General features: G+C 37.9%; 3 protein-coding genes across 3 annotated transcripts in view; 2 read left to right on the top strand and 1 right to left on the bottom strand.

Annotated features, from left to right (window-relative positions):
• nptnb (neuroplastin b) overlaps positions 1-1221 on the top strand; it is a 31842-nt gene extending 30621 nt beyond the window's left edge. Inside the window, exon 9 of the mRNA XM_061746168.1 lies at positions 34-1221. The gene's annotated coding sequence lies outside the window, so the exon portion shown is untranslated. The remainder of the gene's footprint in view (positions 1-33) is intronic.
• Positions 532-10442, bottom strand: rec114 (REC114 meiotic recombination protein). The gene is made up of 6 exons (XM_061746181.1): positions 10353-10442; positions 6599-6688; positions 4538-4621; positions 4012-4167; positions 2726-2800; positions 532-1605 (listed from the first exon to the last, which is right to left on the bottom strand). The coding sequence occupies exons 1-6, from the start codon at positions 10434-10436 to the stop codon at positions 1441-1443; spliced, it is 654 nt and encodes a 217-aa protein (XP_061602165.1). The 5' UTR covers positions 10437-10442; the 3' UTR covers positions 532-1440.
• A 4558-nt stretch (positions 10443-15000) lies between these two features.
• The window catches only part of hcn4 (hyperpolarization activated cyclic nucleotide-gated potassium channel 4), a 95761-nt gene continuing 83766 nt past the window's right edge, over positions 15001-26995 (top strand). Inside the window, exon 1 of the mRNA XM_061711249.1 lies at positions 15001-15958. Within this exon, the coding sequence (XP_061567233.1) occupies positions 15258-15958 (701 nt within the window). The 5' untranslated portion in view covers positions 15001-15257. The remainder of the gene's footprint in view (positions 15959-26995) is intronic.

Genomic DNA, 26995 nt, shown 5'->3' with positions numbered 1-26995 from the left:
CAGTCACGCATTCTCTTGATTTTCTCTCCACAGATGAGATGGCTAAACTGCATTTTTTTGACTCCATGAAAGTATCAGAGGTTGACAGAGCTACGGGCAGTTTTGGAAAAAAAAGCATATCTTATCTCAATTTATGAGAAACAATATCAGCATAACACTGGCAACAAAAAGAACATAATGGCTGTCTTAAGCATGCCTTATTCAGTCTTACGTGAAGATTTCAGGATGACGAATAATGACTTATCCACCACAAAGGTGTTCACATTTTTAATGTGCTGTTGATGTCTCTCCTTCATTCATTTTAATCATGTTCTCAGATGAGGCAATCCCTTTTGTACTACATATCATGTAAAATGCATGCAAGATAATTACGCAATAGGATACTCAGAATAGACATTTTCTGTTGTTGACCCTCGTGAGGCTTATTTTGCATCCAAGATTACCTATGTTTTTTATACAATCATCCTTATCAAATCATACATGTATATGTATATATATGTATATATATACATACATATATATATGTATATATATATATATAAATATATATATATATATAAATATAATATATATATATACATATATATATATAGTTTTTATTGTTGAAAATTTGTACAGCATATCATTGTCATTTACCTATTTGCTTTGTGACAAGAAGTCTACTTTTAACAGAACTTTTATTGTGAAGCAAGGGCTTCAGTGACTGGCAGTATTTAAATTTAACTGAGAGTACTTAAAGAAATGTGTGTTTAACTATCTTAAAAAAGAAGAAGAAGAATATGTGTATTACTTATATTTTCTTTCCAGAGTAACTTAGGTGTCTTGTATATGTTGAAGTATGAGTGTTCAAATGATAGAAAAATCTGTAAAAATATTTTTTTTATATTTCCCAATTTCATTAATTGATTTTCATTTTCTATTTTTTTCTCTCTTTGACTGTATAGCATGGCTATAATCCTATGCAATATGTATTCTTAAATAGATATATGGAGGGCAGTTTGTTTTTAACTCAGTGAAGCTTTAATATTGTGGGATCACTTGGAAGCTGGCATAGCAACATTCACAGCTGTAGCTGCATGACTCCTGTTTAAATACAATGTATCCATGTGTGTTGCAGTGGAAATGGACCTGAATTAAGTTGGCGATCAAAGGGACCAGAGTATATAGCCACGATCAAACATATGAGTGAAAACAATATTTTTTTTCTGAATAAAAATGTGAAAAACATTAGTTTTTTTTAATTATTTGTATTTCACTATTATCAAAACCATCCCAACTGAACGATATATGAGCTAACAGTTCAGAGAACACTGCAAGCAAAGCCAAAGTTGTTTTACCACCAACAGGCACAGCCTACACAAACACTTCTAAAAACAAACAAACAGAAAAGATGCAATGAACTTGCTTGACCATGCTGCCTTTGGCTGTTGTTGAGATTTCCTACTCTTGAAGCAGTTTCTTCAGCTCACCTTCGACCCTCTCTACAAATACATGGAAGTGGGGATCCAGCAGACAAACACGCAGGATGCCTTCCAAGTCACCTCCCGCCAAAGGACTGTGATGGTAGATCTGAGGGAGGCTCACAGCAGTCTCTCCCAAGAAGTCCTGTGGGAGGTTGAGCAAATATTTCAGTGAATTCAAAATGGGAGGGATGTTAGCGTTCATAACTGAGTTTAAATGAAGGCCATGTGCCGTCATTCCATCATTGAAATTACTATAAGATTCATGTGTTTTTAGCTAAATTAGCATATAGTTGTAAGCTTTCATAATGAGCATCTTTAAAGCCCAGGTACAGTAGAAACAGGTATGTATTCTGGGTTGTCCACTTGCAGAAAAAAATGTTTTAATAGGGTTTAAAATCATGTTCATCATCCTGTTTATCAGGAAATAAACAGGGCTCCCTGCTATGCTGGGGTTGGACAGATCTCATAACAGTTTGAAGCCACACTTGCAGAGAAGAAGAGCAGGGTTTGTTTTAACAGAAAAAAAACTACTTAGGACTGAAATCATAAATGCACACTGCAAATATTAAATATTTTGGTTAGCTTCCAGCTGTGGACTAATTAAGCTAAATTACCGTTTCCTTTTGTAATTTATTTACTTTTCTTTCCTTTCAAGGCTTGGGCACACTAACAGGAGAAGCCATGAATAAATTAAACTATGCTAAGCCGTGACGGTGTTTATCTCAGCTGTCTCTGATGAAAATCTGTAAATTTATCAGGGTAAAAGAATGAGGCAGGTGTTTGTAATAATATCAGCTCTTTATTCTAAATTTTTATCGTGGCACTGCACAAAATTAATCTACCAAGCATTAAGATTGTAGCCCTTTAACCTTTGTGATGCGGCTCTGGCTCTTCACAAAATTAATCCCATTGTGTTACACTTATTGTATGCACTATTACAATAACTATGTGTACACAGTTTCCTCCGGCACTACACACTAGAGGATTTTAATCATTCTCAATTGTGTGGTGACGATAAGATTTTCTTCCAATCAAGTCAGAACCTTCTCTATATCAAATAGCAAATCTCAAATGTGTTTTAAATGGATGATTCTTGCCTCCAACTGTGTCATGGAGCCTTGATTTCAAACCCAGCCAAAAGTTCCTGAGCAGAAAATGATTTTTGAAAAAATACAAATCTCTGAACTTGGTTGGAGCGGACTTTATGTTATTAGTTGTTAGTTCTAGCTATCTTGCTGTCTAATACTTCTCACTTTTAATACCTTGATAAGATGTTTGACAGACAAATATCCTTGGCCGACCTCAGGCTCATTGTCCACAGTCGCTTCCGGATATTTCTGAAAAGAAAAAAATAATAATTTGACTGGCAAGGAACCACAGAGTTGAGAGGCCAATCAATGGCTTCATTACTAATTGAAATTTTCCCACCACTCAAAGTCCTTTTATGTTCACTGTGAACTTCTTCAGTGCTTATGTCCCATAAAGGTCAAATGCAGCCCATGGCTGAGTGTACAACCCTAGGCCAGTCCTTCATGTTTCATGCTTTGAAGTCCAGAAGACCGATATGTAAACTTTACACCGAATCATACTTGTAAATGCATGTTTTCACATTTTAATGGTGACTATTACCATAAAGCAGAAATTAATCATACAGAATATTCAAATGGAAATGGTTTCATTATTATTGTTGATGGTTTTAAAGTTTGGGACACAAAATGTTTTTATAATCAACAGTTCAATAAATGGTACTATCAACAACTGGATTTCTCAGAGGCCTGAGGACTGTTCCAGTTTAATTATTCAATCTAAACAAATGCAAACATAAAAAGTGTTGAATGCTTGAAATACAGAAAAAAAAACAACAATGAAGCTGAAGATAAAACATGAAATATCACTTCTTTTTTTTAGCATTTCTCTGGCACCATTATTAAATATGATTTTTCTACAAACATTACATGAATGTGTTTTCATTTTCCTTTTAGGGTAGAGAGATTCTGTTGTCTGCACCGAATCTTCTTCAGGGGTCAAATGATTCATGTAGGATTCATTGCAATGTTTATCTCAGTCAACCAACTACTGCTGTAATGTCACCTCTACGAATACAACAGTGTTGTACACAGCGCCATCTAGTGAGGAGAGGTGGCCACTGCTGATAAGGCTGACCTCAGCATTGAGACAAGAGAGATTAACGTCTCTAAGATAACTTAAAGCAGCTTACACAAGGCTGATGAATTTATGTTTACAACATACTTTAAGATAAACAGTTGCAAAGCTGATCCTTTTCCAATTTCAAAAGTTCAACTGTGGAAAGAAAAAAAAGTGTGCCTGATATAAATCACAAACACATAATCAACTCTTATCTAATTAATTTCCATATAACTATTATGAGATTATTACATATCATTTAAATCATATTTAACTATTTAAATAATTGTATAATTTTATTTTAATTAATATTTCAAGGTCCATCACCTAATGTTAAATTTGATGCGTGTCAGTGCTAGTTAGAATTCACAAAGTGTGTTTACTGAGACGCAAGGATGGCAACCTGTGTTTCTGGGGCAGGGACATCAGTAGGGGGTTGATCATCCAGAGTGGTGACAGGAACGTACGTCTTCAGGTTTTCAGCAGCGCATGAACAAGCATTTATGGCCTCTGCCCTGTTACTTCCATCAAACTGCATCCTTATCATGCGGCTCTTTCCCTGTGGATATTAAAAAAAACACACACAGCATGTATCTGTCAATCAATTTAGCACGTGAAAACAGAATCTGAGCTTTTTTTATGTTTCCTTCGTGTAATCAACAACTAAGAAGAAAAAGAAAGAGAGGGAGAGAGAGAGAGGGAGGAAAAAAGTAGGTCTGTACAGAAACTTGCGATGCTATGATGAGGATTCATTACAATAAATAATGATAGTTCAAATGCGGTACATGGTTTATTATTTTGGATTTATTTTCCAAATTAAATTATCATTTTAATGTTCTCTAACTTTCCAGAAACCTGAAATACTGGGTTGGACCTTGAGATGCAATAGATATAACAGCTCTCATAGTGAAATCCATATGATGACTCACCTGCACAGTAAACCGAAAGATCAGGTTGTCACATTTGTGTTGGACTTTAAGAGAATCAGACATAGAGAGCAAAGGGATGGAATCCTGAAAGAGGAAAAAAAGAGAATAAATACCGTCACCAATGGAAATGTGAACACCTTCTTTCACTGGATGTGTTAATACATTACATACTATGATGTGGTTGGATCACAAAAAAACGTTTAATAATTTAATAAGGGAGTGAAAACGTCTTATTGAAGAAAATAAAGTGAAGGTCAAAGAAAGGAAGTACTAGTACAGTTTTCTAAACAGATATTACTATGTCTTACCCAGACGTGTCTGTAGGGGTCTCTATTTACTCACTAATGTTAAAGCTTCAGCTTTGAGTCAAAGGGACATATTTTATCAGCAAAGAATAACCCTTGAACAGGATTCTTTGCCATGGACCTTGTTTTAACTTTAAAAACAGCAGAAATATTAAACTGACTCTTTCTCATGGAAAATTCATTGTACTATTCGAGCGAGTGGTCTCCTAAACTGTAACTGCATTAATCCACATGAAGAGTTTATGACCCACTTTCAAAAACATACAGCTATAATATTGTGCTTACTACGTCAGATAAGGTCATCTCACTCAAATGAGCTGTTAGCAGCTAAAAGCATGAGAAATCTCAGGGATGGACATGACTGCAATACTCTGATCCTTGCAACTGTGTCAACACACAAATGAGCACACCAGGGGCAGAATGGGGGCTTGGTGGTTAGCACTGTTGCCCCACAACTACAGTGTGTGTGTTCTCCTTGTGCTTGTCTAGGTTTTCTCTCGGTCTTTCCTCCCACAATCCAAATATGTGCTAATTGGTTATTGACAATTGCTCATAGGAGTGAGCATGTGTGGTTATTTTGTATGCGAGTGACAGGCTGGTGATCTATCCAGGACGAACCCCACTTTTCCCTCTCTTATGATATTTTTTAGTATTGTAGATTAAAAAAAAAAGGATGTCAAATGATTTTCTAAAAATGGAAGCGTCTGTGCAAAGGATTGTTGCTCAAATATACAATTAACTGTTAAATAACAAAGTTGACAACCCACCACTCGGTTGTCAACTTTGTTATTTAACAGTTAATTGTATATTCTGCTATTACACTGTATCCATCTGTTGCTTATTCATAATGAATATACAAATGTTTTTTTTTAGTTGTTTTTTTTGTAATTTTTGAGCAATGATTCCACATGAATTGGTCAACAGATGTCAAGTTCTTGTTTTATGAGTAAAACAAATTCAATCAACACATCCAAGTCACTTTCTTATAATGTTGTAATTCTGAGCATGAAAAATATTTATACATGTATCCCAGTATCCCCTGGTCCAGGGTGAGATAAATGCCACATCAAGATCCTACACAGGTTTTAAGTAGCTACGGAAAATAAAACAATGAATGAAGTATTTAAAATCAGAAATCAGAAGAAGTTGGAACCACATGGAAAAAGAGAGAGTAAACAAAAAAAAGCTTGTCAAAACTCGTCAAGTACAATGTAATTTAATTTAACATGTATACATTTTTGCATCATCCCTGGAAAAAATTTTGACTTGAAGGCAACGTCTGAAAATGTAGTTTTCTGCAGTAACGCTGCCATCATGTATGTAATGACCTCTGCCAAGGTCATGCACTGATACCACCACATACATCACAGAAAAATGTAATATTGTCTCGTCTGATCACAATACACGTTTCCACTGGTCCATCCCAGATGGCTTTCAAGCCCGGAGATGTCGATCCCACCTCTGGACAAGGTTAATGAGGACAAGTGGGATTTGTTAATGTAGCTCTAGGTTGTAGAGCTTACCATTTTCTTGGGGAAGATTGGAGGAAGGAGCTAAATTAGCTCTCTGTGTTGTTTTAATGTCCTGTTTCAAATGTCAGCAGACAGAAATCCCTTACCCTGCCTTTAAACAACCAGAGATGTTGAAATGATCGTAATCTTCCATGGTTTGTGTGCAGGGGAAAAGGGACAAATCATGTACCCACAAATACCAAACAGCAACAAAGGACATAACTCTTACCACATTGTCTCCTTACCAAGCAGTCTTGTCCTTGAAAGACCAATAAATATCCAGACTCCAAAATTGTAAGGGCGACTTCAGGTTTATCACCCTCTGCCTTAAAGATCTAGTAAAAGAAAAAAAAAAAAGAACATAAAAAATGTGTACTTACTGTTCCTAATAGTGGCGCATTTTATACAAAGCTGGAACTTTCCTTAGGCATTTGGTTAAATAATGTGTTCACAAACTTTATAGTGCAGCATCATACTGAGATATTTTCAATTCTGCAGAGATCCTGGTTTTACAGCCGAATGAATAAAGAATTGTGGACATGATGCCATTTTATGGTTTAGATATCCTTAATTAAGATGCATTAACCAATCACGAAGATCTGGACTGATTAGAGTGATTAAAAACCAGTCGGGTAAAATCTTGTAAATGCCACACATACAGATTACCATGTACTCCAATTTACAGCATGAAATGGTATCGACTCTTACAGATGAACAGTGATTGCAGCAAAGCTCAGTTATCAAAACATTTTTTTATGCATTCATTTATTTATTTATATGTATACTATACTTAAAATGTAAGGAAGGATATTATAAAATATATTGTGGGTTATAGTGGCCTAACCCTTTCTTTACATGAAATATACAACTCCAGGTTGCCTCCAGAAGTCTGGTGCTGTCAATGACACATGCAGACAATGATTTATTTCAATGATTTTTTTCTTCTTTACAGCCAACAGGTCTCAAAGCATCAGTCAGGTCTACCAATTTGAAACTTTACACGATTCAATGACAGTGGACCAGAGTAACTTAAAGGGAAAATTATACAAAAACAACAGTAGTTTAAGTACTACACCTCAGCAGGCGACATACTGAACAAGAATCCTCCATCACACCAAACCAACTTTTCTAATAAACTGTGGTGTAGATGTTGGTCTGCTTCAGTGATTTTATTTCTTTTAAGGGGAACTATTATGAAAAACACGTTTTCTCTTGCTTTAACATATATAAAGTGGTCTCCCCTCAGCCTGCCAACTCAGAGGAGGAGAGCAACCAAATTCTGCAGTGTCTGTACAGCCGCCCGGATGAGCCGTGTGATGTGACTTCGACGAGCCGTTCAGATTCTGCTCCCTTTCGTTACGCAACGAAAATACGATTTACATAGTTCGGCCTCCGATGCGTGAAACCACGCCCACAACTAACTCCGCCGGCCGGAGCTTCCGCCATTTTTTCGTAGCGGTGTATCGCGTCATTCAGGCAGCCAATCAGCACAGAGCCTCATTATCATAGCCCCGCCCACTCAGAATCCTGCATAGATAATGAGGTTAGAGAATGGGAAGATAAAGACATGGCTCAGAGGCTGAATTTCTAATTTATTTAGCAAAAACAATCAAAAGCTTCTTTTTAAGACATTCAAGGCCTGTTTAAAATAGGTATCAGATGCCATAATAGGTCCCCTTTAACATTGTTAAGTGACTTTTAAAACTCAAGACCAGCTTATTCTACAAGTATTGAAATTATTTATTTTTTTAATGTACATTCCGATGAATATTGTTTCTTGTCATTTAATTACATGTTTACTTGTGTTTTGTCTTCCCAGGGGACCAATGCTTCTTCTAACTCAGACTCTGAACTGCATGCTCATGTACTGTATGCTGCTTTTCTTAGGTTTTAATAAATGGCATGTTTATACATCGAACCACAGAAAAACAACAATCGTCCACTGTGCTCCCAGTGGGCCTTCAGCAAAAGAATCATAATTCCTACGAGCTTTATTTGGCTAATGTGTTTGTCCTATTAAAAGGAAGTTGTTGAGTTTTTATTTCTTTCTGAATAGTCTTTAAGAAAAGTCAACTTTGTGATTTCTCTTAAAGTCTCCATGTTTTTTATTGTTGTTTGTCATGATCTTGGTTTCTGTTGGTTTTCATGTGCTCTTTATCACTGCTATTCTGCATTTTTATTATGTATTTTTTTAACTGTTGTGATTCAAGGAATTATGCTTACTTTTTGTTGCATTTGTTTGTTTTTTGGAGGTTTTTTAGCTCTGTGCTGCATTCAGGAGCTTCTGATCTGTCTGCCTTGTCCTCCTGTCATCTTCCCTGATTATTGTCACCTGTGTCTCGTTTTCCCTGATTGTATCATCTGCTATTGAATATTTTCCTACATTTCTATCAATCCCTGCCAGTCCATAACCGTTCTCTCTGTCGTGTTTTTTTTTTCCCCCCCCTAATATGCTGCTTCAAGAGCACGTTCTGGTTAAATAAAAGACTTACGTTTGGGTCCTACTCCTTAAATTCTGGCACTTTTTTAATAAGCTACCATTCCATTTTCTGTTTAAGGAGATTTGTTTTTATGTCTTGAAGTGCAAGTAACAGCATCTGACAAAACCCTTTTGTGTTAACCATCATCACAGTCACAAAAGAAAGTCTCATCTTAAATGATATATGAAGGACTATGTTACTAACTTTATAATTTCCATTTTGTTGCAGGTAAGGTTTTGAGTGAAAGAGATGCATCTGACTGTTTCCGTCAATAAAATGCATGTATAAATATAATTTTCTGGGTTTCATCTTTCTTTTTTAAGACATGTCTGAACATATGTATACATAAGAGATTACAGAGAACACACCAACATATTATTTATTAATTCAGGACTTATTAAATTTAAAGAAATAGTTGAGTTACAGACATTATTAGTTATGCATAGGGCAAAAAGAAAAGTATTACCAAGTAATCTACAGCAGTTGTTTGTTTTTTCAAATCCAGAAGTTATAGAACATAGAAGGAAATATAATTTCAAACATCAGCATGCAAGGACCACTCTTAAGCAGATGTGTACATCGGTTGTGGGAGTAAAACTGTGGAACTCTCTACAGAATGATTTAAAGGAATGCACAAACTTACTTAGGTTCAAAAAAATGTATAAAGATAAAATATTTAAGTTATATGATCATGAATAGACTGGGACTTAAGCAGTATTATTAATATATGTGGTTGGTTCTATTTAAGTGTATATTTTTGTAAATATTGGTTACATTGACTGTTCTTTTTGTTTTGGTATTTAATAAGGGGCAGGTAAAATAAGACTTGTCTTCATCCTGCTCCTTTTCGGTCATGGGTGTGTAGATCTAGATCCATGGTGTAGATTGACCACCATGCACAAAATAAATAAATAAATAAGAACCTAAGTACATTTAACCAAAGTGTTTAATAAATTCAAAGTTTTTATGTTTTACTAAAATAAAAAAAAATGTGGTCCAATTTAAGTTACTCTGGGCATTACATAGTCAGAGGAACAAAAAGTAAATTAAATAAAATTATACTTGATAATTGACAGTATGATTGAGCAATTAATTGAAAATTAACCAACATTCAGAGCCTATGAGTAACATTATCTTTCCAAGGTCATTTATTTAACTTTTTTTGTTTTGTTCTTACCTTCCCTACTATATTTGTTGTATTTATTAATGAGTAACAATGCCCTAAAACTACAGAGAAACACTGATGTGGTGGGGAAAATAAAAGTGGTGCACAACAGGCAATGTCCTTTGCAGCTTAACTATCAGATGAATGGATGAATGAAGAAATAAATGAATAAATGATTGATACAAAAATGTAAGACTGTTATATTGATATTATGCCTTCAAAAGTGGCTCAGTAAACCTAAGCTAGAGGCTGTTAATGATGTCTGATGGTAATAATACGTCCATTAGCTGAAACACATTTGTCTGATTAGCATACACTGAAGTAAGGTAAAGTTAGATTTCTAGGCTCACATACCTTCCACGTGTTTGGTGCTTTCTGTCCCGAGTAGAGGACGAGGCGACCATAGTGTTTCAGCTTCCAGGTGTGACTGGCAGCCATGACAGATGTTTGTGGACAGTTTCTATCAAGGACACGGCGGACGAGCTAAAGGCTGATTTTTGGTTCCGCGTTACACCAACGCAGAGCCTACGCCGTAGGGTACCGTACGGTGCGCGTCGCCGCGTACCCTACGCCGTAGGACAGGGCGGGACACCGTGGGACCACTGGGCCTTTTATAGGCCTATCAGACTAATAAGAAAACACAAACCCATCGACCTCAAGGTAATATAATATACTTATTAGATGGCTGTTATTAAGCATAGGTAGGCTATATGCTTAATGAAAATAGACCATCTTATTAGTACTTTTATGGGAAAAAAGAACTATGTATGCACTATTATGTATACACATACATATACATATAGTGAAGATCAAACTTTTGGACACACTTCCCCATTTGTTTGAATGAGAAGGTACGTCCAAACTTTTTGGTCTGTACATATTATGTATATATATATATATATATATATATATACATAGGCTACGTGGTTCCCAGTATTCCAAGTAAGATACTAATAAGATGGTCTATTTTGATTAAGCATATATTATATAGGCTCATTTAAAAGAGACCATTTTTTATTCATATATATATATATATATATATATATATATATATATATATATATATATATATATATATATATATATATACAGGGGTGCACACTAGCCGGTACTCGAGGGCTAGTCTACTGTATGTTTTAGATGTTTCCCTGTCTTCAACACACCTGATTCTAATCACTGGTCGTCATCAACATGTCATCAAGGTTTACACAACTATGTTGGTGACACAGCCTTGCGAATGAGATGTGTACCTGCTGTACTCTACTGCCCTAAGTTTTCAGCAACTTGTGCTTTTTATTATTTTACCTTCTTTTCTCATAATTTTATTTCATTTTATTTGTTATTTACTGTTTAATTGTGTCTTGCCGCTTTTAATGTTGATGTAAAGCACTTTGAATTACCTTGTGTTAAATTGGGCTATATAAATAAACTTGCCTTGCCTATTTTGTACTTTTTTAATTTAGCATTTTATTGGTTTTAATGTTATATTTCATGAAATTAACAGCAGACACTGGAAGGGCAGAAATAAGAAAACCCCCAAAACAGGACTGATCTACAGGTGGAAGCCAACCAACATTTTTTTCCCACTCTTAATCTTTTCTGACTGTTTTTTGGCTAGTTTTGTATTTGGCTAGGATCAGTGTCACTACTGTTAGCTTGAGAGATACCTGGATACCTGCCAGTCCAACTCCTCCAGGATGGTATCAATACCTGCCATTGGCAGACAGGTTTGGCACATCTCCCAGCGTGGTCTCAAGAGTATGGGCGAGATTCCAGGAGACAAGCAGTTACTCTGGAAGAGCTGGACAGGGCTGTAGAAGGTCCTTAACCCATCAGCAGGACCGGTATCTACAAGGAGGAACAAGCTGAACACTGCCAGAGCCATGCAAGATGACCTGCAGCAGGCCTCTGGTGTGAATGACTACGTTTACATGAAGTCAAAATTCGGGTTATAGCTAATATTCCGTTTACTGAAACATTCGGAATATTTTGTTTACATGCGTGAGCACAGGGTTATCCCTGTTTACATGGTGATTAATCATTCGGGATATCTGGATCAAACCAGCGATGCACGGAGAACGTGATGACGCAATTACCGTCATTTCCGCTTCTTCTTCCTGTATCCAAATTCAAAACAAATGCTCCTTCGCGCAACTTTTCGCTCACCTTCTTGAAAATCTCGCTTCCCGGTACTTTCTACCGTCTACAAATGCCAAAATGTTCATATCCTTCATTAGATTTATGAAATGATTAGTCTCCTCCTCACTCCAAAAGTGTGGCGTGGTCTTGCGTTTCGCCGTGTTTATAAGAACTTCCTGGACTCAAAAGACCAGGATTCCTTGCGAACAGAGCATGCGCAGAAAACAAATTAATGTTCCGTTTGATGGGGATATTCCGTTTGGCGTTTACATGACCGAATATTCGGGTTTTAAAAGGAGTAACCCAGGGGTCATTTTCAGGTTTTTAAAAACCGGAATATGAGCAAATTCGGGTTATTCAAAGGGGTTATTGGTGTTTACATGGCCGTGCAAATTCGGGTTATTGCCAATATTCGGGTTTTAAAGGGGTTATTGAGTGCATGTAAACGCAGTCATTGTCTCTTATCAAACAATCAGAACCAGACTTCATGAGGGTGGCCTGTGCTCTTTGCCCAGCACCATGGAAAATTGACAGGTCTGTTACTTGCACCCTCGACTTTCCACGAATGAGAGAAGGTTCACTCTGAGCATATGTGACCGATGTGACAGGGTCTGGAGAAGCCATGGAGAATGTGATGCTGCCTGTAACATTCTTCTGCGATGGTCTGGGGAGGCATATCCCTAGAGTTAAGCAAGAGAAATCTACAGCCTGTACAAAAGCATTGTGACCGTCATTAGGTATCGTGATGAAATCCTTGGACCCATCGTCAGACCCTTTACTGGTGCAGTGGGTCCTGAGTTCCTCATAGTGCACTACAATGCCTGGCCTCATGGTGAGGGTATGCATGCAGCTCCTGGAGGATGAAGGAATTGATACCACTGACTAGCCCCCGTGCTCCTCTGAACAATATCTACTAGAATAGCTCTGGGACATCATGTTTTGGTCCATGTTGCCACCAGGTTGCACCTCAGACTGTCCTGGAGCTCAATGATGCCCTGGTCCAGATCTGGGAGGAAACCATCCATCCTCTCATCAGGAGAATATTGTCAGCAGATTAGCCTGCCGTCTCATTTTTTTCACTTTGATTTTAGGGAAGTCTTTGAATTCAACCTTTTGTTGGTAATTTTCATTTCCATTAAACAATAGCATCCTTTTTTTCCTCACACATTACCCAGTCCATATTGGTGTATATCCACCATGTTTTTTTCTCCAATTGAGATCTAATATATGTGTGTGTGTGTTTTCCTACTATGGTAAACAAAGAATATTATGGACTAATAGAACCTTTCTTTAAGTGTTTAAATACATGGACCCTTTAGTGATTTAGCTGGCACTTTGCAGGCATCCCACCCAGACCGCCAGTCCCGTTGATTTTATAGATAAACCAGGAGAGAATATGAAAATTCAAACAAGACAACCAGTGGAGAAAGGAGAAAAAAAAACAGTCTCCATATGAGGGCATTTCTTTGATGACATCTGCCGTAAAATGTCATAAATCCTTAAGCAATCTTTAAGTAATATACTAATAAGGAATTGGATCGTACCGAAGCAATTACCTATCAGTCCTAGAACAAGATTTATATGACACCCTTGCCAAATTATGGGTGAAACCTGGAGCTTTGGCAGAAATTGTGTGGAGTGGACTATGTCGGTTAAAAAAGGGGGAAAAATAGATTGGAAAATGGGTTAGTTGGTTTCTCTAAGTGGTCTTAACAGCTGGCTTGCCACCATATACCTGTAGCCTTAACTTTAAGAATGGGACGAAGAGTCTCCTTTGGTGGGCTGCGCGTATTTGCAGTTCTCGCCTCTATGGCAACCCCATAGATGAACACGAATATTCATAATGGACCAAATCGCGCTGTGATTATGGACCAGTGATGTCAGCAGCTGGAAACGCTCCGCTGTGTTTAGGCTGATTTATGGTTCCGCGTCACACCAACGCAGAGCCTACGGCGTAGGGTAGAGATGCACTACAGTGGCAGCGGTGGATGTATGGAATACATTAGATAGGGATTTGAAATTATGTAGAACCTTAACCTTATTTAAAAAAAACATTGAAAAGAAAGGATGAACGATGCGATGCTTGCCATGTTGTGTTAGTTGGGTATTATTTAATTAGTGATTTGATTTGATTTGTTAAGGATGAAGGTAACATGACTGCACCTTTATTTTGAATTTTTTTTTTTTATTTCTTGAGGAATTTTTGTTATCACCATGGAGGCAATTTGTTTTACTGTCAGTCTTTTCTCTTACTTCTTGCTTTCATCTCATTACTTTAATTAATCTTTTTGAGGGTAGGCAAATAATAAGCTTTGCTTCAGCCTACACCTTTTTCGGTATGGATGGTATTTGTATATTGGATTTTTTTTGTAATGTTTTCTTTGAACAGTGTATTCGTTTGCTTGTTGTCATTTTTATTTATTTATTTATTTATTTATTTATTTATTTATTTATTTATTTTTTGTGATGTGACATGACCGAAATAAACTAAACTAAACTAGGGTACGCGGCGACGCGCGAGGTAACCTCAAGCCTGATTTATGGTTCCGCGTCACACCAACGCATCGTCTGCGTCGATTTAACGCGGAACCATAAATCAGGCTTTTGGCGTGATGGTGTGGCGCTGACGGCAGCTGGCTGGAGGTCTGGTGAGGAGAGAGCATCCTCCGTCTTGCCTGTGACCTTTCCCTGGTTTCCACATCCTCCTCCTCCGCCGACACGTACCTCTCTCACACGCCACGCTAAGGTGACTTTCAAGTTTTTGTTTTGGTTTTGCACCCCCACACCTCCCCTCCCTCCCTCCCTCCCCTCACTTTTACGCGCAATGAGCGAGCGGCACAAAGGCGCACATCGAGGACGCAGCGGCCGCGCGGACCGCCCAGGCTGTGCGTGAGGACAGAACTGCAGGTACGAGGATGAGAGTCTCTCATCTGCTCCAGCGCGTCCACGGCGCTCCGTGTCATGCGTAGCGGGGGTTTCAGGGACTCACATCAGCTCCAGACGGATCCCTCTTACAAAAAACACGGAGGACTGGGGGGGCTGACGGCAATAATCCTTCCCATTCAGCATTTCACAATCTGGATTTTTATTTAATTGTCTGCCTCGCGTCTCAGTGTCATAATGGACAGGCTGCACTCCTCCATGCGTAAAAGGCTCTATAGTTTGCCACAGCACATTGGCCAGAAAGCGTCCATCATGGGGGAAGGAGAAGACGCAGACAAGGACACCCGGAGGAAGAGCATCAGGATGAAGCCTCTGCCGTCGCCGACCTCTGGGGGAAGCTGCAAAGGCATAAGTGGGGAGTCTGGGATCATGGAGACGGACATAGGGAGACCGATGAAAACCAGCTCCAATGGAGATTGCCGGAGATTTCGAGGCAGCCTCTCGTCCATCACGAGTCGGCACATGCACGACTCGGACTCGGCCGAGGAGAGACGCCTGATCACCGAGGGGGACGTCACCCCGAGCGAGGAGAGCCCCCCCGGGGCTGAAGAGAGCCCCCCCGGAGCTGAAGAGAGCCCCCCCGGGGCCGGAGCAGGAGCGGACCAGGGCGCGCAGGGCGCCAGCGGCGGCGCCCCGGCGCACCAGTCCTCGGACCAGCAGTCCGCCTTCATAAAGTTGGATGGGATTGATCAAATTCTGCCGGACGACGAGAGATTATACCAAGCAGGGTTCATCCACAGGCAGCTGGGAGCTATGCTTCAACCGGGGGTCAACAAGTTCTCCCTGAGGATGTTTGGGAGTGAGAAGGCTGTTGAACGGGAACAGGAGAGAGTTAAATCTGCTGGGTTCTGGATTATTCACCCCTACAGTGACTTCAGGTAAATACTCATACCTTTTTTTTGTTTCCCTGTAAAGCCTTCACTTTTAATGTCATGAACAGGCCTATAGCCTATTTGTTTCTGTCTTTTAGGGTGCTAGTCGTTCATTCTCAAATTCAGTGTTGCACCCCCTTGACAGTTTTACTTCTCTAACTATTTCATGATGGAGTATGATATTTCACAGTGTATTCTAACATATAATCAAATGGCTTGAAATTTTCAGATCAATTTGAATAATTTAGAAACAATTTTAGTCTTCAGCAGGCTTTTTCCCCCCTTTTTTTGCAGTAAGACAGTGTGGCAATTGTATTTTCTTGTCCCAGTATTTTAGAGGCCTGTAGACGTACTAGTCCATATATGGAGCATCCAACACTTGATACAACATGCATATTAGAATTATACTATAACCTGTCTGGGGCATTAATTCTTCAAATTTATACAGTATTGATTCTTTTTTATGATTTCTTCATCTATCTTTGCACCATGGACCCCATCTGTGATAAGACTGGAATGCAGCCTTCATTTTGCATAAGCTTTACCGACATATAATCTCATTATTGTGTTCTTTTACAAATGATGCTTTAAAATGCATAAGGATAAAACATTTTTGTTTCAATAAAACTTAATTTTACTTATACATTAACAGCATTATCTGTTGTAGTGGACAACAGCAGCAAACCTGCGGATGTAAAATAGCCCTGCAGATGTGCTTTTGTTGGTACTGAGATCGTTATTGGCCTTGTGCCTTTAATTCATGACCACATAGAAGCTTGTAAATGACAAGATAGACCCATCCTCATCACCTTTTTGGGTTTTATGCAGGTTATACTCTAAGATATGGACGTTTGTATGCAGTTCATCCGCATTATTACTGGATAGGCTTCTTGATATTCGTTGCGTTTGCCTAATGTAATTACAGATTCTCTGCCTCCCTTGACCTGTCCAGTTTAAGACATTTTGGATAGAAAAAAAAAGCATCTGCTCTCCTTATTTTAGAGCAGGTATAAGGGAATAAACCTCATATATTTTAATTTACTTCTCTATTTAGTGATAAGACTTCTACATTTTCAGTGATGGACTAGTAGCATATAATACATAATCTTATTTCAAAAACAGTTTTTCTGCCTTAAGAGCAAATGTCTTTGAAAGGTATGAGATACTCACAGCCCCAAGTTGTAAGTGCAAAAGTCGAGATAAAACTCTTCAAAGAGCTGAAGACACACTCAATTTATCTGACATCTATCTTTATTTTTTGGTTGAAGTGCATGCTAAATATTGAGTATTTAGAAGTCCAAAGCTGACCTGAGAAGTTTTTCTTTTTTTTTTTTTCCTTTAACTCAATGGTGTGTGTGAGTAAGAGGTCGATTTATATGGTAGAAATAGTTATATATATCCACAACAAATAGAAGCACAATTGAGAAAAGGTCTAAACACAGTTTGGACATACCTCAGGGAAGTAAAATATGTAATAGGTATTATACATTTGCCTTTTTCATTACGCTCCTCCCAGCTGGTTATGTTTTTCCTCCGACCCCATCTGTTCTTTTGCTCACTGTGTTAAATGTCACAAGGAAGGGTGATTTGGGGCTTGGGGAGACTGTCCTGATACTGAAAGGTCAGAGATTTGGCGCTGGCCATTTGGATTTGAAGTGTCTTCGAGCAATATGCTAAAAAAAAAAAAGGGCTGTTGAACCCAGCAATCAGTGACACAGATTGCAACATTGTCAGTGAGTTTAAGACAAATGAATTGATGAATGTAAACGCACCGTGAGACAAGTTAAAATTAGGTTGACCCTTACCTTGTTTGGAGTCTAAGAGCGGATACTGTATATAACCCTGATTAACATGCTGACGGTCTGAGAGCAGTTTGCTTCTGGAGCAAACCCTCAACACTAATCTTTGTGTCACACAACCTTACAATTAAAACCGCAATGATGACAACCAATAAAAAAAAGGTTTAAATTGAACAGTTAATTCTTGGCTCAATGACTAGCATGAACAAGCCAAAGCACACATAACACATGGTTAGTGTGTTATTAAAGTAAATTAGAATCTAGAAACCTTTGTACTTGTGACATGAAGAAAAATTGTACTAGATGTCAGTATGTTACCATCTGTTAAAATCAGGATCAGAGACAGTAACAAAGCCGACTGCAAATGAATCATGCAAGAAGATGAGTGGGACCTTCGTAATGGACCCAGAGAGAAGAAATGTGAATGTGACCAAGTTTTATTCCTACATCTGCATCAAAGCTCTGGCAGCATAAGCTCAAATTAGAGTGTCACAACGAATCACGGAGTCATCACTGTGCCGGAATTCAGCAAAATCTCCTCTTGTCAAGTTTTGTATAACGCTAAGAAGCAGGGGAGGGGCAATATCTTGCAAGGGGAAAAGGCAGATTAAAAACGGCATCATAATCCAATCTACAGCCTCATTTCCAGATCCAAAGCTGAGCAGCCTCCTTCGATCCTGAACAAACAGCTCCCTGCGAGCAGATGTGGTCGGCTATCCAGAGGATATACATGCAGCACCACCAAAAAAAGAAGACACGCAGACTATTTCACAGCTTGATTGGCAGAATGATACTGCTCTCACAGAGCAGATTCCTTATCTTCATATGTTCAAAACCATGCAACTATTATTTTCCTACCTGTTTGCACAATGCCATTGATTATGTCAAAGCAGCAGCATTGTGCAGAGTTCTAGACAAATGATTAGGCGCAATATTAGGATGCAGCTCTCTGATCGTGAAGAGCCTTTTAATTATCTTGTGATTCAGGGCCCAGAAGACACATCTGTCGGAAAGTCTTCTGAATTTCCCTGGAGAGATAGAAAAGAAGATGTCACAAATTACTTTTTTTTTTCTTTTTGCTCAGTGAAGGCTTTATCAAGCTTTACAACTGTGTTTCCAACACTATTGGGTGGGGGGGTCAGCTGCTGTGCAGTTTCTGTCATTCAGTTAAATCCCTTCACAACAGTCAGACCAATCCTTCCATTCACTCTGTAAAGTCTGCTTTTGCAAGTCTTTCACTGCTCCCACACATCCGGCTCTACATTCAGGTGTCACCTTAGACAGAAGCACAAAGAAAACATCTGAACAGACATCTTACAATATTGTTTCTACAGTATTGTCTTTCTTTTTTTTTTTTAAACGGGGGAATACTTCAAAGAAAAGCCTGGCCGAGTCACCAACGTGCATCTGTCATCTGTTTTCTAGCATATTCTGGACACGAAGGCATTTGTTTTGTCTATTTCTCTTATTTTATTTTTTATAAGCAGTTTCTGATTTGATGTTTTCATTCTTTTCCTAAGGGAAGCACAATCTTTTTTAATATCCTTCATCAGTCCAAATAGAGAAAAAGCTTTTTGAGGAATTTCTCTGTTTGAGAGTAGTTCTGATGAGACTCTTCAGTTCTGTTAAAATATGTGTGCACTTGTTACAGATAAACTGAGAATAGTGGCTGTAATATTATTTTGAGACACAACCTTAATCTAGGCATTAGAGTCCATATCAAGTACTGTTGAAGAGATAGTTACCTGCTGTATCTGTATATGGGCTCAATAAGTGTGTGTTGTGTTTGTGAGCAAATTGGACCAGCATTCTCTGTTTCACTTGGGGTGATTGCAGTTGATTTGAGAGTACACTTTGCTATCGATTAGTTTGGTTCTCAATGGGTAACCAACTCCCTATCAATAGAGCAACATGCACAGCTGTGACAGGGGTGGTTCGTCGTGATTCGTTTTACAGTGGCTGCAGGAGTCGGAGCGAGTCACACAGTGATTAAGACAACAAGAGAGTCGGCCTGTACATTTGCAACTCTATTTTCTTTTCACAGTTTAATTCCTCAGCTAAACAATGTTTAGGGCAGTGGTCCTCATTCCTGGTCCTCGGGAGCCGCTTTCCTGCATGTTTTTGATGTTTCCCTGCATCAACACACCTGATTCTATTTAGTGGTCATCACTAATGTTTCCTCCAGGTCTGCACAGTTCTGTTGGTGACACAGTCATCTGTATTAGGCCTGTGTTGAAAAAATCGATTTCCCAATTCTAAATCGATTCTCATATTAATTCCTAAAAATCGATTCATATGTCTAAAGATCGATTTTTTTTTCTTTTTATTTATTTATGTATTTTTTTTCATCATTACATTACAACTTTTGGTTATTTTTTTGTTTATCCCCAAAAAAGGAATGTTTTGTTGGACACGAGAATAACTGGTGCCATGTTTTTGCCTTTAAATATGTTTAAAGGTATGAAAACATTAAAGTGTTGGGTTATAATTGCATAAATTGTCTATATTTCATTACTTTATACACTGTCTTGGGGTTACATTTGCAAAAATTGCTAAAACCAAATGCTCAAAAATTAAAAACCAAAATAGACCGAAAATGGAACAAATAAAAACGGAATGTGGGAAAAAATAAAACCGATTTCATCCGTCTCTGTTTGCTGCCCTGGATCTGTTCGGTAATTCTGACCCACATGATGTTTCTGAAAGCAGTTCTATTAGCATTCTGGGAGCTGATTGGTCCTTACAGCATCATTAGCTGCCAATACTTGCTGTTGAATCTCAATATAATACTAGTATTAATATTTTGCATAACTACAGTCATATAATTCATGCAACAGCTCAAAAAACAGTTTTAATAACACTAACCCAAATCAAATCGGAATCGAATCGGATCGAATCAAATCTTGATAATCGATTCTGAATCTTAAGAATCGGAATCGAATCGATTCTTGACATTTGAATCGATCCCCAGCCCTAATCTGTATCAGGGTTTACTGGAGCAGGGAAACATCTAAGATATGCAGCCCAGCGGCTCTCGAGGACCTGGAATGAAGACCAATGGTTTAGGGTAAAATTTAAGTGTGAGTTTATAAATTATTGTCCTAACATGGACTGTATTTTTAGTCTTATAGTGCTAATCTACATGGTAAGGTGAAGAAAGCGGTTACTTGATGCTACGTAGGATGGATTCCAGTCTCCATTAAATAATTCCTTCTTTAATGTAGTGAGGGTAAAACATGGGGATTACAGATGGTTCTGGCTGGGCCTGAAAGTGGGGTAATCAAAATAGGCTGCTGTGCTCATCCACCAATATTAGGAGCCAAGAGATTATTACAGCACAATTTATTTAATGGAGGGAGCCCAGGGAGGATGTGCATGGCCAAAGGGTAGAAGTGGCAGTTATAGTGGCAGAATGATTGAACGGCAGCATGTGACCTCAAGAGGCACACTTCTATGGGTTTGTGAAATTAGTATGCATGATGACAACTGTAAAAGAATGCCATTTTCTTTTCTTCGTCCTTGTTAGTTTGTAGTTTTTTCAACATAAAAATAGTATTTTCTCTTTCTGGCCTGTGTGTCATTTAATTCTGCATGATGTGCTGGTCAAAGAGTGGAGTTTAACCTGTAATCTTAAAGTCAGATTAATTCGATTGATTGGACATCATACACATTTTCAAAATGGGAAAAAAATGCTCTAGATATTTTCTGAAAAGTGCACTGCTTACCATCATTCAGTGAGCATTTTTGATCCATTTTAGTCAGCTGACAAATGCTCCATGCCATTCCTGTTTAAGATTGCTCCGCATTGCCTCATCAACTTTTAATCTCCCCAGGTGGATATGCCAACGAGCCGTCCGAGAGCCCTTCTCAGGCTTTTCCTGTTCGACCACATTGTAGTGTCAGAGTTACTTTAATTAACCACTGGACAGATGTGATTATTGTCTCATTAACCAGTGGTAAATATGTCGGTTTTACTTATCTCAAGATTTAGTGGTAGAAAATGGACAAAATGTGTATTTGTTCATTTAAAAATTCTATGCTTAATCATTCCTCATCAAGCTATACCTCAAAGATTCAAATCGTCGTTTACTACTGTATTCCTGGAAGAGCATTGATCAGTCTTTTTACTTTTAATAAATGGTATGAAAGTAGTTGCACGTGAGGAAGTAATTGCAACTCTGAAACAGTCAATGACATGCTGTTGTTTGCATCAATATTTTACTTTCATTCAAACAGGGCTACTTCCAGATCTAATTGTTTATATTAAATTTAAATAATTTAAAAGTCACTTTAGTCAACAACATTACATGATGTAGATGTAATCTTCCAGTGATACCCAAGAGGGCATTATCTTCATTAGTAAAAAATGAAAAAAAAGAAGCGGGGTTTACACATAGAAAACCTGTAATGGAAACTCCCAAATAACACAATAACCTTTTTAGGCTTCCAGGAGATGGTTTTTCAGGTGGTTTGATAATCCAGTTTAATGCGAACGTTTAATGGAAACACTTTTCGCACATTTCCACACCCCTGGTAGCTCTGGCTGTGACAGGTCCATCTAAAGTCATCAAAAAATATAGTTTCCAGATGTTTTTGGCCTCACTGAAATGATGTATTTGTGATGTACTTAATCATTATGCATCATTGCATTACATGAGGGCTTTGCCGCTGAATAATCATTTGAATAATCATCCGCCACCTTCATCATCTGACTATTTCCTCAAAGGCAGTAGTGGCAATCACAATAATTTTTTCAAAGATTCAAGGATGTATTTGTTCATCTTCTTCAATGTTTAGATTTTCTTTTTTGTTGTTTTGAAGAGAAGTCCCCCAGGATGAGATATGGAGAGTTATGGAAAGAGAAGAGTTATAGAGAGAAAAACACAATTTAATGGAAACACAGTTGCCCCCGTGGTACCGCCCTTGACGCAAATTACGAGTTTCGCTTTTCTTTTGCGATAAAGTGTAATGGAAACATGACTATTGATAATGTGTTTGGCAACGATTCAGCCATCTACATCATAACCAGACTGGTAAACAGACTCAAGAATTGTGGTTTTAGTTATCCACCTGGAATTAGTAAAGAGTTCAATAATGGAAAAGATAAAAAAAAGTGAACTCCCCCAAATATTCTGGTTTCCAGCAGTCAACACAGCACAGCAATATGTATTTGGTGGGAATATTTGGGATGGTGTGAAGGAAAAATTGACTTTTCCTTAATGTCAATGAATGCTTCTCATCCATGGTGCAGGTACATTATTCACACATGCTTGAGGGGAAAATTGTGAAGAAAACTACTCTTTCTTGATTTTTTTTTTTTAACCTTTGTTTAAAGTTTTAAAGCCACACAATTAATGTAACAGTGCAGGGCGATTCAGAGCAAAAAAAGCTTTTCCTGATGCACCCCATGCAGGTTTAAGATGTATTAATTGGTGAACGTCAACTTTGATTGGTTTCTTTATAGGGCTGGGGATCGATTCAAATGTCAAGAATCGATTCGATTCCGATTCTTAAGATTCAGAATCGATTATCAAAATTTGATTCTATCCGATTCGATTCCGATTGTGATTTGGGTTAGTGTTATTAAAACAGTTTTTTGAGCTGTTGCATGAATTATATGACTGTAGTTATGCAAAATATTACTACTAGTATTATATTGAGATTAAACAGCAAGTATTGGCAGCTAATGATGCTGTAAGGACCAATCAGCTCCCAGAATGCTGATAGAACTGCTTTCAGAAACATCATGTGGGTCAGAATTACCAAACAGATCCAGGGCAGCAAACAGAGACGGATGAAATCGGTTTTATTTTTTCCCACATTCCGTTTTTATTTGTTCCATTTTCGGTCTATTTTGGTTTTGAATTTTTGAGCATTTGGTTTTTAGCATTTTTTGCAAATGTAACCCCAAGGCAGTATATAAAGTAATGAAATATAGACAATTTATGCAATTATAACACTTTAATGTTTTCATACCTTTAAACATATTTAAAGGCAAAAACATGGCACCAGTTATTCTCGTGTCCAACAAAACATTCCTTTTTTAGGGATAAACAAAAAAATAACCAAAAGTTGTAATGTAATGATGAAAAAAAAAATACATAAATAAAAAAAAAAAATAAAAAATAAAAACAAAAAACAAAAAAAGAATTGGGAAATCGATTTTTTCAACACAGGCCTATTTCTGTACAGACTTCCAAAATTAAAAATAAGAAATAGATTTTAAGTATAATTTGCAAAAGAAAAAGCACTGCTTCTCTTGTGCTGACCTCTGGATGCCAGCCGAAGCACTGACCATGTCCTTCCCTCGCGCTGCTCCATATACATACAGGTTGACCTTTTCAGTCCTGCCGGTGTCTCAGGTGGATTCTCACACCCTCCGTCCTTCTGAAATTGGATTGTTCCTTTGCCTATCAAGATGTGAAACTGGCACCAGCGTGTTGCTCTGGGGCTTAGACACATTATGAGAAGCATAATATTGAAAATAATTTAAATTTAATCTAACACACTCACCTTTAGAAAGTCAGCAACACAGGCAATTTTCTATTACATTCAGAGCCAGTTAGCAGAAATTGCTGGAAGCGATATATGCAGGTGAATTATTTCGACGTCCATATTTCGTGTAATAGACTGGACTGCCAACATCTTTCACTGTCCTGCACTTTCATCATTGTTCTGTCCGTTATCCTTTGACTAAGTGAATTATTAAATAAACAAATGCTAAATAATTAACATAACAGCTTAAATTTACTCTTTGCAGGAAAAGCTGCTGTAACAGTTGTGTAACTCAAGAAACACGTTTGAATCTGACTGACTGATTAAGCTCATAGGTATTAAGTTATTCTGGCATCTCCCTTGAAGACTGCTCACCAAATGAGGAGCTCAGTTCTCTCAGCACTCAGACCCCCCGATAAAAAACAAAAAATGGATAAATAAATTAAGAGGATGGAGAAAAATAAACACTTTTGTATGCCAGCAGCTAATACCCAGGAGAACCAGCAGTTGCACTGCTCAGTTCATTGGCTAATTTATTAATTAGTTGATAAACTGATAAACCACAAAGTGGACTGGAGTGACCGAGCACCAGTGCAGGTATTTGCTTGTGCAGACAGCGTGTTGTTACATTACAGCTATCGAACCTTGTACCTGTTCAGCCGGGTGAACTTATCAGATTTTCTAAACACAGTTTCCTCACTTATTTTTAGGGCTGGGGATTGATTCAAATGTCAAGAATCGATTCAATTCCGATTCTTAAGATTCAGAATCGATTATCAAGATTTGATTCGATCCGATTCGATTCGATTCCAATATTGATTTGGGTTAGTGTTATTAAAACTGTTTTTTGAGCTGTTGCATGAATTATATGACTGTAGTTATGCAAAATAGTACTGCTAGTATTATATTGAGATTAAACAGCAAGTATTGGCAGCTAATAATGCTGTAAGGACCAATCACCTCCCAGAATGCTGATAGAACTGCTTTAGGAAACATCCTGTGGGTCAGAATTACCAAACAGATCCAGGGAGGAAACAGAGACGGATGAAATCGGTTTTATTTTTTCCCACATTCCGTTTTTATTTGTTCCATTTTCGGTCTCTTTTGGTTTTTAATTTTTGAGCATTTGGTTTTTAGCATTTTTTGCAAATGTAACCCCAAGACAGTATATAAAGTAATGAAATATAGACAATTTATGCAATTATAACCTAACACTTTAATGTTTTCATACCTTTAAACATATTAAAAGGCAAAAACCTGGCACCAGTTATTCTCGTGTCCAACAAAACATTCCTTTTTTGGGGATAAACAAAAAAATAACCAAAAGTTGTAATGTAATGATGAAAAAAAAACAAAAACATAAATACATTTAAAAAAAAATAAAAAAAAAAAATCGATCTTTAGACATATGAATCGATTTTTAGGAATTAATACGAGAATCGATTTAGAATTGGGAAATCGATTTTTTCAACACAGGCCTACTTATTTTCATCCTTTTTTTTTTTTAAAAAAGGACCATCAAACCAACGGTCCCACTCTAGTGTTTACTTGGTTGTGTTCAGGCTGCCCTGATTGATCACTGATCATATGCTGTTCAGGCGCATGCTTGTTCTTTATATCATCATGCTTCTCTGGTTGGAGGTTTATCTATCATAGAGTTTTGCTTTTACTATTTCCTTTGCTGCTGATTTACCCCATTGCTGTTATCACGTTCTCCAGATATCGGTGTCGAAGGCACATAACAAGTGAGCGGCCTTTCCTTTAACGCAGCTCTTTACAGTTTAATCTTGACGAATGTAGAGTCGGCTCAAGTGCTTTGGAAACAGTAGGGTCTCCGCTCGGAGAGGACTACAGACCAGTGCGCTGAATAGAGAAGTACGTGTGTGTGGCTGTGGCTGTCATGATTCACAAGAAATACTTCCATGGTTCAATGTATTTGGCCTGGCTCAGCCGCACGGGGAGTCCTGAAGACTACCAAAAAAGAAAATGGATGGATTATGAAGCATGCAGTGACGAGGAAAAGATTGTTCACGCTCCTCTGCTGTGTAGTGGCATTCCTGATTTATCTCCAATATCTCCATAGTCGATAGCTTGTCCTCTCTTTTTTAATGTTATCTATTTTTTTTATACCCCACAAAAAGTCTTTGTCCAGAAAGGGTACTTGGTTTTTGATTCAGGCTGCTGCAAAGTTGATGGATAATGATATTATTCCTGGCTGTGGTTAAACAATCTTGAAATTACAGTCTGAATCGATAAAATTATAATTCTGCCATTGTTTAAAGGCCACTTAAATTTAAATGAGTCTTTAGTTTCGCATACTTCTGTACAACAGGGCAAATTTGATAAACTGCACCTCCCTTTGGATTAGATTAAAAAAAAAAAAAAATTAACCTTCGTTCGTCCCACAAGGAGAAATGAGTCCTCTGCTTTTAACTCATCACTTGTTAGACTCGGAGTAGTGCGCTGCCATGTTTCCGGTGCCCGGGGAGCATTTAGAGTTGAGGGCCTTGCTCAAGGACCCAAAGGGGTTCCCCTCGGATTGCAACCCCTTTGCAATCTGAGAACATGAACCTGGGTCCTCCAGATCCAAGCCCACCAAGTCCACAAAATGTTCTGCATGAACGTGACCTGAAACATTATCACATTAGTCCTGAAGATACATAATGAGAACTCAAGACATATTTCCAGGTATAGTAAGTTGAGCAAACTCATCCAATGTTACATATCACTGAACTACAAAAGTATTCGT

Source organism: Cololabis saira, chromosome 2 (assembly GCF_033807715.1).
Source record: "Cololabis saira isolate AMF1-May2022 chromosome 2, fColSai1.1, whole genome shotgun sequence".
Lineage (NCBI taxonomy): Eukaryota > Metazoa > Chordata > Actinopteri > Beloniformes > Belonidae > Cololabis > Cololabis saira.
Note: the sequence above shows the minus strand (reverse complement) of the source record. Positions and strands in the feature narration are given on the sequence as shown.

Bases quoted from the DNA above. Each gene is read 5' to 3' on its own strand.
- rec114 (XM_061746181.1), bottom strand. From the start codon at position 10,436: ATGGCTGCCAGTCACACCTGGAAGCTGAAACACTATGGTCGCCTCGTC. The intron at 6,689-10,352 runs GTATGTGAGCCT...TTCTTTTACTAG, and splicing joins AAGCACCAAACACGTGGAAG to ATCTTTAAGGCAGAGGGTGA. The intron at 4,622-6,598 runs GTAAGGAGACAA...TTCCTCTTTCAG, and splicing joins TTCAAGGACAAGACTGCTTG to GATTCCATCCCTTTGCTCTC.